Raw genomic sequence first — 15,039 nt, forward strand, 5'->3', positions numbered from 1 at the left:
GTTGGAAACTAAAAACTTATTCTTAAGCTGGTAAAACATAAATCAAGATCTATATAAGTATGTTTGTTGTATTTTTATTATTATTATATTTAATTAAGAGTGAGTCTCACGTGAGACCGTCTCACGGATCTTAATCTGTGAGACGGGTCAACTCTACTCATATTCACAATAAAGAGTAATACTCTTAGCATAAAAAGTAATACTTTCTGATGGATGACCCAAATAAGAGATCCGTCTCACAAATACGATCCGTGAAACCGTCTCACACAAGTTTTTGCCTTTAATTAATTTGTTTTCCCCCCTTCCGGTTTCTCTCTTTTCGCTTATCCTGGTTTCCCTTTGTGTAGGTTAGGTTCCTTGTTTTCTCTCTCTCAATTCTGTATCTGCTGGAACAGTGTGTGGAACCCATAACTGGTCCACTTCTTCGCTGGCTTCAAGCTCTCCGTTGTTGGATTTTAATGCGCTTTGTCTGATGAGAGAGTTCAGAGTTTCAGTTGCCTCAATCATACTCTTCTTCGTACAAATACCGCTCCCCTTTACTCTTCACTATTGCATCTCTTTTTACCTTTACCCACTTTTCGCTTCCATCACTTCATCATCTGAGTAATCTTTCTAGTATTCTTGAGAGTTTGTGGAGCTAGAAGACAAAATCCCACTTCAATTTTCACCCTTTTCCTTCGATTTGATGGATCTATATGTCTAAATCTTCTTCCACTTTCAGATCTTTTCTTGATCAACTCTTGAGGCAACTTCTTTGGCGTATATATCAAATCCCCCCTTATCTGTCTTGGTATCAATCAGAAAAGCTGTGGAGTATGATTTGATGGTTGATCGAGGGTCTTGTGGTTCCATGAAGTTGGGCATTTTTTTTTGTCCTTTAGCAAATTTCATTTCTCTATATTTTTTTGCACTTTTTGAATTGGTCCTTCTAGACTTTGAACTAACTGGGCCAGCTTGGAAACGTTAGTTTGACCATTGTTGAGACTTTCACATCCCGTTTTCTTTGCTTCTGAATTTTCTTGATATCGATATCTATATCTACGCAGGTTTGCAAGTCTATCTCTTAAATCAGTTTGGCTTTGAAAGATCTTCGTTATTGGTTTTCTTATTGCATTTCTCAACTGAATCGAACTTAATTTAGCTATCCCAATAAATTTCTATTTTTTCTCATTTGGTTGAGATTGTTGATGTCCTAATTGAAATCCGTTGGTTTGTATTGCCCTAGATTTTAGTGCGTTTACTCTGTGCTCGTCGACAACGAGATTACAAGTTTGAGCTTTATTTTGGATGGTGTTTTGGATGAGATGAGGGATGTTTTCTGGATTATTGAAATTTTTGAGGGCCTGTTTTCGGCCAAACTCGGATCAGTATATTCACTCTGGTTCGGATTCTGGGGGTCGGCAAGATGGTCTTTTATGGTACAAGGACTCCGGGCAACATTGTAATGGAGATTTTTCAATGGCTGTAGTTCAAGCCAATAATTTACTCGAGGATCAAAGTCAACTTGAGTCTGGCTCTCTGAGCTTGAATGATTCAGGGCCATATGGTACTTTCGTCGGGATTTATGATGGGCATGGCGGCCCTGAAACTTCACGGTTCATCAACGAGCATCTCTTTCAACATCTAAAGAGTAAGTATTTCAACATCTCTTTCAAAATGTGAAGTGTAAGTCTTGTTACGCGGCTATTTTTGAGTTGTCATTAGCTGTGATCGAAGTTGTCAAAAATCACTTCTATCAAAGTTTGAGCATTTTTCTAATTGAACACGTCCCTTCAATTTTTAACGTGTAAGTTGGAAAGCGGGGAATATTCCTAAAGATCAGAAGTAACAATCAAGAGCAACCTGATAAAATATAAATGGGATTATCTGCTGAATTCTATCTTATGACCTCTTGTTTGGAGGCCATAAAACTATTTTGTAAAATGCTCGAGTTTACTGGAACAAGACAGACAACGATTTTATACTTCCACGGTTGCAAATTTGTGTTCTCTCGAGAAAGTGGATTGATCCTGATGTTGTGAAATCCCAGTTTATTCTATTTATTTAATATATAAAATGTCCAGGGTTCACTGCCGAAAATCAATCTATGTCAGTCGAGGTGATCCGGAAGGCTTTTCAAGCAACAGAAGATGGGTTTTTCTCGGTTGTGAGCAGGCAATGGCCTATGAAACCGCAGATAGCAGCAGTTGGCTCTTGCTGTCTTGTTGGAATCATCTGCAGTGGGACTCTTTATGTTGCCAGTCTTGGTGATTCGCGTGCTGTTATAGGGAGACTTGTCAAGGCTACCGGGGAAGTTCTTGCTATTCAACTCTCAGAAGAGCACAATGCGAGCTTTGAATCTGTGAGAAAGGAGCTGCAATCTCTGCACCCAGATGATCCGCATATAGTTGTTCTCAAGCATTCTGTGTGGCGTGTGAAAGGTCTTATACAGGTTGGTTTATTGAAAATTAGTTGCTTCATGTCACAACAATCCGTAGTTTAAGAAACTATTGCTATATATGTAGCTAATGAAACAAATATATTTCTTTTGGAATACAGGTTTCTAGATCGATTGGAGATTTTTATTTGAAGAAAGCGGAATACAACAGGGAGCCGTTGTATGTGAAATTTCGACTCCGGGAACCATTCAAAAGACCAATTTTGAGCCCTGAACCAGCGATTACTGTGCACCAGTTACTGCCTCATGATCAATTCATTGTATTCGCATCAGATGGCCTTTGGGAGCATCTTACAAATCAAGAAGCCATCGATCTGGTCCAAAATCATCCGCGGAATGTAAGATTCCAGAGAAAACTCCTTTATGCTTTCTCGTTGTTTCATTTGACGAGGAGAAAAATGGAATAAAAATATCTATAGTCGACTGTAAAAGCAGAATATGCATGTGATTTCCATGTTGCTTTCCCTTTGACTAACCAAATTAGAAGCTCCTTCGGGCTTCGACATTGTTGTTGAAGTTGTAAAGCATTCTTCCTAGAAGTTGGAACTTATTCAAGTGGGGGCTTAGCAATAGTTTGATGTCTAATAAATGTATTAGTCGGTCCTCATCAGCCGACAAACATCCTGAAATAAATACTCAAGATCTATTTAATGAAATATAAAGGGGGTTTTGTCATCTCCTTATATTAAACAATGTTAGAAACCAGTTTTTCTAACCGTTTAAATTTATAGAAGGTAGCTCAATTTTATTCAGATCTCCTGCATTTAACGTAATTTTTTGAACAAAAGAATGCAAGAAGTACTGTAATCTTTTGCATCTCAATCTTGCAGGGGAGTGCTAGAAGATTAGTGAAAACAGCATTGCAAGAGGCGGCAAAGAAGAGAGAGATGAGATACTCAGACTTGAAGAAAATTGATCGTGGGGTCCGTCGTCATTTCCACGACGACATCACAGTTGTGGTTGTATTCCTCGACTCACATCTTGTGAGCAGGGCTACCTCAGCCAGGAGTCCTAACCTATCCGTAAAGGGGGTGGCATTAATCTTGCTCCAAACGCTCTTGCGCCGTTTACTCTGCCCACTTAAAACAAAAAGAGAGCAATCCTTGAATTCTTTAATGTACACTGTAATCCTTAACTGAGAACAAAATCGACCTGGGTAGGCGAGATGTTCAAGAAACAGCACACTGGGAAAAACAGAACTTAATCGAGATGATTTTCGTCCTAGATATGTTTTCTGAATAGATTTATTTTCTTTATTTTTTGTTTTCATGTTTGTATTATTTTCCCTTATTTCTGTATCGTTTATTTACTTGTGTAATAAATAGTATGATTCTTATTTGAGGCAAGTTCCAGGTATTAAGATCACTGAAAACTGGTAAATGCTCGGAAAAAAATTGGTTACTTTTTTGTTTTGTTTATTTTACTCATTCCTTGCTGATTCTGTACCGTTTATTTCATACTAAAATCCACATATTTTATCCATTTAATGACAAATCAGTTAACAGGCGGGTTCACAAAGTAGGATAATTTTGGGACGTTGGATGGAGAGATTGAGCGAGGACTGGTTTTCTTGCCCCCTTAACTCAATTTTTTTAGTGTGTAAATCTTCTACTTCCTTCTTTTGTATTTGCTAGGAGATTATATGACTCAGTGAGTTGTTTTCTTGAAACCATTTTTGTTTCTTGATTAAAAGCTGGCTGCTATGGAGTTTCAGCAGACATAAATCTCTTTGTTCTTCACCATTTTTGCATCACTTTTTCCCATTCATTTCTCTGGAAGAAAACATAGTATCCAACCTTTTAGTTTGTTTCTTCGGAAAACATTAACTAATCCAAGCTATCAATTTAAACATCGTCCTGGGGAGTGATCGTCTCATCCAGGACCACATTTTTTTAACAATGATCGTTTTGATCGGATTTTGAACTGGTGTAAGAAACAAAGTAAGATGGTTCTTTCTGATATTGAATCAAAGAGTGACTATAAAGTTGAGTACTTGAGTTCTTGCTTGCCAAGGGCAACACTCTAACGTTAGACCCGATCTAAAATTGATTTATATAAATGAGTCAACATAAAATTGGACAATTAAATCTTATATAAGTATAACATTTTATTACGAGATATTCAATTAATGAGATCATAAGTTGTTTTTCATAGATGACTTTTGAAGTGTTAATTTCAAGTCCAAGACTAATTCAAAATAGGAATTATTATATTTTTAATTGTAGTTTTCACGTAGGCCAAACAAATTTGATGCCAAATGGCCACGATAGGGGAACGATGAATTACGGAAAGGAGAAAGTTGGATTTAGTCAATGGATTAAATGCGAGGGTTGAAACATGAATTTGACATATGTGAAAGGAAATTGTTCTGTTAAAAAAAACCATACAAAAATCATTATTACTACTTATAACTAAGAAGCCTCCATGAGTGACAATCTCTTCTGTCTAGGTTTTAAGATTTCATGCATGTTGGTTATAAGAGTATTCTTACTTTATGGGTGGTGGATGCTAAATACTCGATTCTTTCCTCCTATTTTATTCCTGATTTTTTACGTGTCATTTAAAATAAATTTTTTAAAATGAAAAGACATCATGTTCGTCGTCGTTCAATTTAGAATTTTTTAAAATGAAAAGACATCATGTTCGTCGTCGTTCAATTTAGTCTTCTCATGTAAGAACCTAATCACTAAACAGATTTGATATATGTAGCTTTTGAACATGATAGAGACTGGAGTATCTTTGAAATCTGAAGATCCTCCAACAAATATCAATTCAAGCCCAGCACAAGAAAATTTGTCCTTGCTATTCTAATTCAAACTTCAACGTCGAGGTTGTTGTAATTAAGGGAGATCTAGAATCGATATAATTTATAGATAGAACATGAAACATACTATAAAAATAAAATTTGAGAGAGAGATTTGTTAAAAGTTCACATATATAGAAAATCCATCACTTGACATGGCTCGGTGAATTCCCGTTTGAAATTTTAAATCCTCAAATTGGTGTGTCAAGAAATGTTATTCTCTTACTATTTATTAAGGCTGAGTAGGTTAGAGTAACTTCCTTGATCTGTTTTTTAAAATATCTAAAATACCCTTCACCCCCACTCTTTACATTACTAATTATATATATTAATAAAGTGTTAAAAAATAAAAGCAAGTCACATGTAGTTTAGTGGATAAAGCCTATGTTTCTTAATCATGAGGTTGTAGGTTCAATTTTTGCTTGGGTCTTTTTTATTCTTTTTTAATTTATTTTTTTAGTTCATATATCAAAATTATAATGTAGTCACTCATTATTTCTTATAAATATATTTTGATCCTCATTTAAATATAAATCAAATAAATTATAAAAACATATCGTACAAGCACGCAATGCGTGCGTTGTTGTACTAGTATAATATAATAATTCCTTTTGTCCAAAAGAATATGCGACGAGGCTGTCCTGTCAAAGTGGGTCCCACCCACGTCGGCCATCTATTGATGTGTAGCCTCAGATTCAATCCGGAATTAAATCCAATTGAAATCAAATTGAAAATTGTGCTCCGATGGTTGTACACTGCCTTTCACTTTTGTGCACAGTTGTACATTTAGCTGTGATTCATAAATATTAAATAGTAGGATATTGTAGGACAAATTCAACGTATATATATTCATATGGTGAAAAATTATATTTTTGACATACAAATTGATATTTTTTATAAGTTAGATCGATTAAAAAATTTGACTCGTAAAATTTGCTGATGACACAATATCATAAAAAAATTGTTAGATAGCTGTAAATGAAGACGCCTTACATATCACGTGTTATTGACCATACACAGATACAGAAAGAAAAATGTTGGAATAATTATTTTGTAGTATATATATATATAGTTTTATATAGTTTTGATATGTTGCACATACGTAATTTTTCTATATTTCGTCATATTTAATTGGTGAGCGACACCTCATTGTGAGCGGATATCAAAGCTAATATATATATATATATATATATATATATATATATATATATATATATATATATATATATATAAGAAAAATAACAGCTCCTTGAGTATCAGCCTTCAGATCTCAGTGATTGTCTTAAATTTTTTTTTTGGGTTCGGTTCGTTCTTTTCTCCTCCTGCTGTCCTGTCAGATTCACTGCCGAATTGAGGTATGTAGTTTTCGAGATCCGGCTTCTAGATTTTGGATCTCAATTGATTATGATTTTGTGTTTTGTTTGTTGTTTTTATATTTTGCGTCTCTGATTTTATGTGTACGCGTTTTTTAATCACACGTGAGAGTATTTACCTGAACCGAGTGATCGGAGCTTGGCAGTTTATGGGATTCATTTTTCTCTAATGTTTTCGTTGATGTCTGATGGACTGTCTACATGTTCATATTAATGTCTTGTGAACTTTTCTTTTAGGATTGTAGTTATTTTTTAGGATTATAGTTTATTTTCCTCAGGTTTCGAATAATTGGAACCTCACTGCAACTGAATTTCAGTGCTTGAAGTTGCTTTCTATTGACGTTGAGTGGTGTGGAATTTTGTAGATAGATTCAATATGGGGGTGTCACAAAACAACTCTGACTTGGAGGAGGGAACTCTGGAAATCGGAATGGGTACGTTCTCATTTCTGTTTTTTCTAAAAATAATTTGAATTGCGGTCCAGTTCTGTTTTTCTCTTTGGTGTGGTCTGGAGGTGGTGCGCGCATTATCACCCGGAAATAGATGTGATGTCTAAATAGGGATGGTAATAGGTTCGGGTAAGATTTTATGTCTCTGTCCCCATCCTCATTTATTGTATCTATCTCCAGGTCTCACGTAAGACCGTCTCACGGATCTTAATCTGTGAGACGGGTCAACCCTATTCATGTTCACAATATAAAGTAATACTCTTAGCATAAAAAGTAATACTTTTTCATGGATGACCCAAATAAGAGATCCGTCTCACAAATATGATCCGTGAGACCGTCTCACACAAGTTTTTGCCCTATCTCCATCCCCATCTCCATATGGCATTCAATTCATCAACGTCTCCATACAGTCCGAGTATTGGGTATCTATACCTTACCCAAATATCGTATTACCACCTACAACTACTTTTTTGTATATTTGAATTGTTTCAATACAATTATGCTTTTTTACCAAGTTCTTAGAGAGCAATAATAAAAATATTAAAAATAAAAAGTAGCAAATTAAATATCATATAAGAAATAACAAAATATTATTAATAATTTATTCCAACACTATCCTGCAAAAATAACATTAGCTTGATACTAATTATTTTAATTGTTTCATCCAAGTATCATCATTCAACAAAAACAAATTATAATTAATATTTTTAAAATAAATAAATACATAAATATATGTATATATAGACAAATATATTTTTATTTATTTATTTATTTAATCGGGTATGTTCGAGTATGGGTAAGATGTTCCTCCATTGTTTCCATCTCAATACCTGATTATTCATTTATTTAATAGGGAAAAAAATCTCTTCCACACCCTCCTCCATTCGAGTCTGGTCCATCGGGTTTGGAGGAAATTGCCATCCCAATGTATAAACCATTCCCGTTTCCTACTATGATGTTATTGGTTATGGATGCCTCACACGACTGTTGTCACTATGAAACGTGGGCTGTCGTTAATAGTTGGAATGCTATTTTCAAAACAAAAGAAAATAGTTGGAATGCATGTGAAAGCTCTCTAAGGACTAAGATATGCAGTAATCTTGTTAGTGCTCTGCACACGTCATAGCAAATGAAAATAACGACAATTGCCACTATATAAAGTTTTAGTTGTACTTGAGATTATAAGATGTACTTTCTGGGACACATTTAGCTATGCAACTGTCTTTTTATTTATTTTGTGTTACTGGTGGCCATCTCAAATGGTTATCGTGCGGTTGTCATGATGAGACCTTTTCATGCCCTCAAACACTGTTCATGCATGTGTATATGACGAGCATATCAACGAAAGCTCTTTATTTATTTGCAGAATACAGAACTGTGTCAGGTGTTGCTGGACCTCTGGTTATTCTTGACAAAGTCAAGGTGAGTGTTGTATACCTAGTTATTTACTTCTTCTTGTGTTGCTCTTCATTTACATATATTTCTCTCAGTATTATTGTATGGATTTGGGAACAAGATCTCATAAATGTGTTTATGAAACTCTTCAGGGACCTAAGTACCAAGAGATTGTTAATATTCGCCTAGGGGATGGAACTACCCGACGGGGGCAAGTTTTGGAAGTTGATGGGGAAAAGGCTGTTGTTCAGGTGATGACTTAATAATTTATTTCTATTTTGTTTTTTGATTGGGTTCATGTAATTCCTAAGAATTTGTTGCGAGATCTATTTTCATCCTGCTGACCATTGAATATCCAAACTTATTCAAATAAATCACACAATCGTTATCTAGCATTTGTGGTATGTTATAAATGCTAGCATCTTGTTTTTCTTTCCCGCAATTCTTAGGATTCTAGTGGCAATTTGTCGAGTCTTCATGAGTCATCCTTTATGTTGGCTAGTCAGAGTTGTGCATGTTACATGATATATCTCGATTTATGTTACTTCAATACCATGTCAATGTTTTCAATGTGAAGAATGTGACATTGAGAGAAGTGTTTCTGATCCAGTTTTTTACCAGGTCTTTGAAGGAACATCCGGAATCGATAACAAGTACACAACTGTCCAGTTCACAGGGGAGGTAAACTAATTCTTCTGGGCGATCATTTTCTCCAAAATCATGTTGTGTTGCATTTCCTTGACTGAAGTAGCTGGGACTTCTTGGTCCATGATTATCATCATTCCCTATATACTCATATGTTTCCACCCTCAGGCAAAACAAGAAAAAAGCAGTATCGTTTTTCTATTTCTTGTATTGTCTTCACCATGAACTTGTTTTATATTTATCTTATGAAATTATTGAATTGCATTAATTAATTTTATAAACTGTCAGATATTTTTTTTTATGAAATCATCACTTGGTTTATGAATTTTTTAATCTCGTGTTAAAACCTGTGATCTGATCATGTTTTTGGAGTAAACTTTGCCCTTGAGGTTTGACATTTATTTATGAACACACCTACCTTTTCTTGTTTTTGCTGTTTATATGTTCATCAATCGTCATGTCACATATTGTTGTTGCTATGAACACTCGCTGACTGTCATCTATGTATGTGCCTTCCTGATATAGTGTTCTGAACTTGGCGTATTCCTTCATAGACGTGTTGAATTTGTAGTTAACCTGTTTAAGCAATCCATATGTTGACGCTTATGTTAGCAACTGGGGTTTAGCTTTTGCAGTGCTTTATTGTTGTTTGTTGTCTATAAGATCCAGGCACCAGATTCATTCCTAGCGACAACATGGATGCTGTATGTCAACATAGATTGGTCCGAAATTCAGTTAACCAGAAATTGATTTGGAATTCTATTGAACACTGAAAAGTTCAAAATCAATTTGTGATGTGTTTTATTATGAGATTGAAATTTCAATTTTATTTTGGTTGAAAGGGAATGATTCTCACAAAGTTTCACTTCTTAGGATCACTAAGTTTTTGTTCTGTTTTTTTTTTTTACAATGTCTGTTTTCATAAGAATTCTTTTACGACCTTTTCCAGGTTTTAAAAACACCTGTTTCATTGGACATGCTTGGCCGTATTTTTAATGGTTCTGGGAAACCCATTGACAATGGGCCTCCTATTCTTCCAGAGGCTTACTTGGATATATCTGGTGAGTGACAGTGGACATTGAAGTTAACTAACGTCTTAATGTATGTGTGTTGCTTGACCATAAGTATATTCTTTACCCTGTGTGCTTTAGGGAGTTCTATCAATCCTAGCGAGAGAACCTATCCTGAAGAAATGATACAGACTGGAATTTCAACTATTGATGTCATGAACTCAATTGCCAGAGGGCAGAAAATCCCTCTTTTCTCTGCTGCTGGTCTCCCCCACAACGAAATTGCTGCCCAGATCTGTCGCCAGGCTGGTTTGGTGAAACGGTTGGAGAAATCTGATAATCTTCTCGAGGTATAAGATCATCACCCCAATAGCTCTTCATATCTAGAGCAAATATTTATTGATTAGCCTTCTGCTTAAGACTTTTCTTTTTATGCTCGATATACTTATAGTTTTCCTTTTGTTGCTTTTTAGTTTTGTTATGCCATCACTTTATGCGGTGAAACAAATGGCATCAATAATACAGTCCTCTCTTATCACCTTTTGAAGGCTCTGCATTGTTTGATACTAAATACGAAATTGATGAGTGTAGTAATAAATACGACATGGAGATGCAACATGATATTGTGAAGAGGGATCTCCTTGCTTTCTTGTTAGGATAGCCTTTATTAGTGATGTGGGTGTGCCTGTTATAATTTATTAGTTAAACTTTTCTACTCTAAAATGTTCTACTGCATGGGTATTAGATTAGTTTATCTATTTTGTATGTGGTTTCTTATGCTGGTATCCCAAGTAATTCGTGTTAACTTGGTTCTGATAATCTATTTTGGTTTTGATGATGATCTATTTTATGATACAGCACGATGGAGAGGACAATTTTGCCATTGTCTTTGCAGCTATGGGAGTCAACATGGAGACTGCACAGTTCTTTAAACGTGATTTTGAGGAAAATGGATCCATGGAGAGGGTGACCCTTTTCCTTAACTTGGTAGTTTTTGCTTCCACAAATTAAGTAATTCGACTTTTTTCGTTAATCTTGATGACAGTTGTCCTCGTTTTCTTCTCTTCTAATATGAACTAATTGCAGGCCAATGACCCTACAATAGAACGTATTATTACTCCTCGTATTGCTCTGACAACTGCAGAATATTTAGCATATGAATGTGGGAAGCATGTCCTGGTCATATTGACAGATATGAGTTCTTATGCTGATGCTCTCCGTGAGGTATCATGGGCAAAAGCTCCTTGCTTTATTGTCTAACGATACATGAGGATTGTTTACTTTTCTAGAATCTAGTAGTCATTAAAGGATGAAGTATCCCTTATCTTTTATTTGAATTTGGAGTATGAAGTGCCTTTACGTCTCTTTTTAACAATTGTTACGAAATGTGTCTACATTACAGTACTAGTTTATCCTTGCTGCTATTTACTACTTCAGTCTACTTGATTTTTCTGTCTTCATGTTTTTTAAAAAGCTATGGTGTCAACTACAGTATAAATTCCTTCATAGGTGTCTGCTGCTCGCGAGGAAGTCCCTGGAAGGCGTGGATATCCTGGTTACATGTACACTGATCTTGCAACTATCTATGAGAGAGCCGGGCGTATTGAAGGACGGAAGGGATCCATCACACAAATTCCTATCTTGACCATGCCTAATGATGGTACTACATCATTTTTTTAATAGATGGGTTGCGAAATTAATCAAAGCTCTGATTGATTTTTTAATTAACCAGATTCTGTTTTTCTTTTTCTGTTTCAATCTGTAGACATAACACATCCAACTCCAGATCTTACTGGTTACATTACCGAAGGGCAGATATATATTGACAGACAACTTCATAATCGGCAGGTAAAGATAGATTGTTGCACACCAGTTAGTCTATAGACGTCATATACAAACGGTGACCCTACCTTCTCAACTTTGTCTCTTTAAAATATTTAGAGAAAATCTTTTATAACCTTTTTACTGTTGTAACTTGTGTCAAACAATTTGGCGAATCAAATTGTCTTGCTGTGGTGAAATATTTCAAGTGACTGCTTGTAGTCCTTCATATTGGACTCAATATGATGGCGTAGTATTTTGGGATTTTCTTCCTTGTCGATAGATGAATTTTCTTCCTTGTCGATGGATGAATGCATCGATTCTGAAACATTTACCTAAACAAATGACGCATTACTGAACTTGCAGATATACCCTCCAATTAATGTGCTGCCATCCTTGTCTCGTTTGATGAAGGTATGTGGGATGCAGATATATATTTATTTTGGTTTGATTTATCAAAGGTGAATAATAGTTGACATTGTTTGAACAAAATTAAATGTCACTTCTTACTGCAGAGTGCAATTGGCGAGGGCATGACCCGAAGGGATCATTCCGATGTATCTAACCAGGTAGATTACCTTTTTTTGGGTAACATTTGTTCAAATTTCTCAAGCGGACTCACTCCAACTGGTTTTACTTTTCTTCATCCATATGTTTTCAACTGTTGATCCCTGTATTTTAATATTCTCAGCTTTATGCAAACTATGCCATTGGAAAGGATGTCCAGGCAATGAAAGCTGTGGTCGGAGAAGAAGCGCTTTCCTCGGAAGATCTGGTGAGTTATGCATAACAAATGACTTTTAAAATTTCATGAATAAATAAGTGAGATGACTGATGGAACGTTATTTGACAGCTATATCTTGAGTTTCTTGATAAATTTGAGAGGAAGTTCGTCGCACAAGGAGCCTATGACACCCGCAACATCTTCCAATCACTTGATCTGGCTTGGACACTGCTCCGGATCTTCCCCCGGGAGCTTCTTCATCGTATTCCTGCGAAGACTCTTGATCAATACTATAGCAGGGATGCAGCAAACTAGTGAAAAAGGCAAGCATGCTCGCTCTTGTACTTAGTTCCTCTGTTTGTCTGCCATGTGATAATGTTATTCACCGTGCAATTTTTTTAAAATGTTGTATCCCCCTATATCTGGTTTAAAATAAGGGTTGAATGAGATCTTTGATGAGCACCACAGAAGCCATAGCTCTCCGGCAGCGCAAGACGTTAGCATTCTTTCGTTAGATCCTGTAATCCATTTATATGATTGCAGTCACTCTAGATAAACTGGTGTGTTTAGGTTCGTTAAGTATTTGATATAACTATTATGCGGCCTCTACAATCTGGCAGCATGCGTCTTGTATCTCTGCATTGCTGTTGGAATTTTACGTCCCTTCACATTTTCGTTAAAGAGAGTTCTCCATATCATTCTCATATATGTATTATCTTGAATAATATGCGACACTTCTGTTTAGGTGGCGGTCGTGAATACACAGGGACGGATCTAGGATTTCGACACTGGGAGGCCGCTTACAAAAGACAAACAAAAATTTAGAAGGGAAAAGACAAAAATTCTACGGGTTATATTGAACAAAACATCAACCGTACGTTTCTTAACAAAAGTATTTCTAACTAAAAGGAATTCGACGTTCCTTAAAGTTTTCAAAATCTTCAATGATAGTATCAATATAAATATTTTTAGCAATTTCTCTTTCAATAAATATCATCAATGCATCTGAGAGAAAAACATCCTACATTTTGCTCCGAAACCGAGTTTTGACGATATTCATAGCTGAGAATGATCGTTCTGTAGTAGCTGTAGAAACTGGAAGAGTCAACACAAGCACAATCACTCTAAAAAACAAGGTCGTATATATCAGCTTTTTTAGTCTTCACCAACCATTGACACAACTCAGAAAGAGTTGAAAGACTTTTGTAGTATGACCCTATAACTACATTATGCTCATAATGTTTCAACTGCATTTCTAGTCGCTCTTTTTCGTCACTAGTAAAATCTTGTGGATAAAACTTTTCAACCAATTTGCATATATCCAGATATCTCAATGAGTCACATGCATTTTGAGTATTCCCATATTTGTCGACGCAATCCTGGATCACGCTCTAACAAGTTAAGATCAACCCCGGTATTTTCAACCTTTCTAAACTTTTGAGACTCAACCTCAGGTGGAAGATTATCATCCGAGGCTATGGACTGAGCTGTAGAGTTGGGTGAATCTAATTGATTTGGTATCTTTCTTTTAAAAAATTTATCAATTGTACCAGATTTTCCCATTTATGAAAAAAAAACTACACCTGAAACAATAAATAAAATCTGATCGTTTAAATCAACTAACATCATAACACAATAAAATCTCATAAATCAAACATGAATTCAATAATCCATAAGTTCAAGAGGATGTAGAATTACCTGCTTTCTGAAAATAAGTATGAGTACTGACAACTACTTGATATGGACGAAATCGTTTAAGAAAATGTTCGGCAAGGGTGGTATATATAGAAAAATAGCGACGGTTTTATTAATAACCGTCGCTATATTGCGACGGGTTTAACCAAACCGTCGCCGATACTAAAAATTTTTTTTAAATTTTTTGGGGGGGCCGTGGCCCCCGTTCGCCCTACACTAAATCCGCCCCTGCTGGATACATACGAAATGAATGAAACATGACATTTTTCCCTTTTTGAGTTAAGGCTCGAAACTTTGATTCCCCATCAGGAAATATTTTGCTCTCGCAAGAACTCACAATATTTTATGCCATATCCATCCCCCAACAGCACGCGTATCTTTTCCATGCACTTGCTACATACAAATGAAATATATATAAAAAAATATTTGATGTAACCTTAAATATTAATTGGTTCAAGTAACCTCCTTAAAAATGGAGAAAAAATGGGGGCAAATGAAAAACCAACAAATTTTCACGTGTGTGTCACCCAGCTTTGGATGGTTTATTTCATCTTACCCATGTGGGCATTATCATCGTGATAGGATGGATGGTCAAGATTTGTTCATGCATATATATGACCCGCTTTTTTTTTTTGAAATTATATGTATGATAAGATCTTATCAATTGAAATAAAGTGAGGGCAGTAC

At 35.5% G+C, this 15,039-nt stretch overlaps 2 protein-coding genes across 4 annotated transcripts; both read left to right on the forward strand.

Annotated features, from left to right (window-relative positions):
* The first annotated feature begins 314 nt into the window (after window positions 1–314).
* Window positions 315–3,775, forward strand: LOC140823757 (probable protein phosphatase 2C 60). Its single transcript, XM_073185250.1, is given in 5 exon segments — window positions 315–1,630; window positions 2,064–2,431; window positions 2,539–2,775; window positions 3,268–3,457; window positions 3,460–3,775. Coding segments are annotated over 5 exon segments (1,176 nt in total). The 5' UTR covers window positions 315–1,311; the 3' UTR covers window positions 3,522–3,775.
* Window positions 3,776–6,451: 2,676 nt separating this feature from the next.
* LOC140823758 (V-type proton ATPase subunit B2-like) lies at window positions 6,452–13,338 on the forward strand. Of its 3 annotated transcripts, none has more exons than XM_073185252.1 (15): window positions 6,452–6,595; window positions 6,979–7,047; window positions 8,429–8,484; window positions 8,610–8,708; window positions 9,079–9,138; window positions 10,052–10,163; window positions 10,254–10,462; window positions 10,971–11,099; window positions 11,199–11,336; window positions 11,622–11,772; window positions 11,878–11,960; window positions 12,300–12,347; window positions 12,449–12,502; window positions 12,625–12,708; window positions 12,787–13,338. In XM_073185252.1, the coding sequence occupies exons 2-15, from the start codon at window positions 6,990–6,992 to the stop codon at window positions 12,970–12,972; spliced, it is 1,467 nt and encodes a 488-aa protein (XP_073041353.1). In that variant the 5' UTR covers window positions 6,452–6,595; window positions 6,979–6,989; the 3' UTR covers window positions 12,973–13,338. The 3 variants fall into 3 exon arrangements, with proteins under 3 accessions (XP_073041353.1, XP_073041354.1, XP_073041355.1); XM_073185253.1 differs by having other exon boundaries at window positions 6,478–6,595; window positions 6,983–7,047; XM_073185254.1 differs by having other exon boundaries at window positions 6,504–6,595; window positions 6,892–7,047.
* Window positions 13,339–15,039: the final 1,701 nt, after the last annotated feature.

The sequence above is a fragment of the Primulina eburnea genome, chromosome 2, assembly GCF_022965805.1.
Source record: "Primulina eburnea isolate SZY01 chromosome 2, ASM2296580v1, whole genome shotgun sequence".
NCBI classification, from domain to species: domain Eukaryota; kingdom Viridiplantae; phylum Streptophyta; class Magnoliopsida; order Lamiales; family Gesneriaceae; genus Primulina; species Primulina eburnea.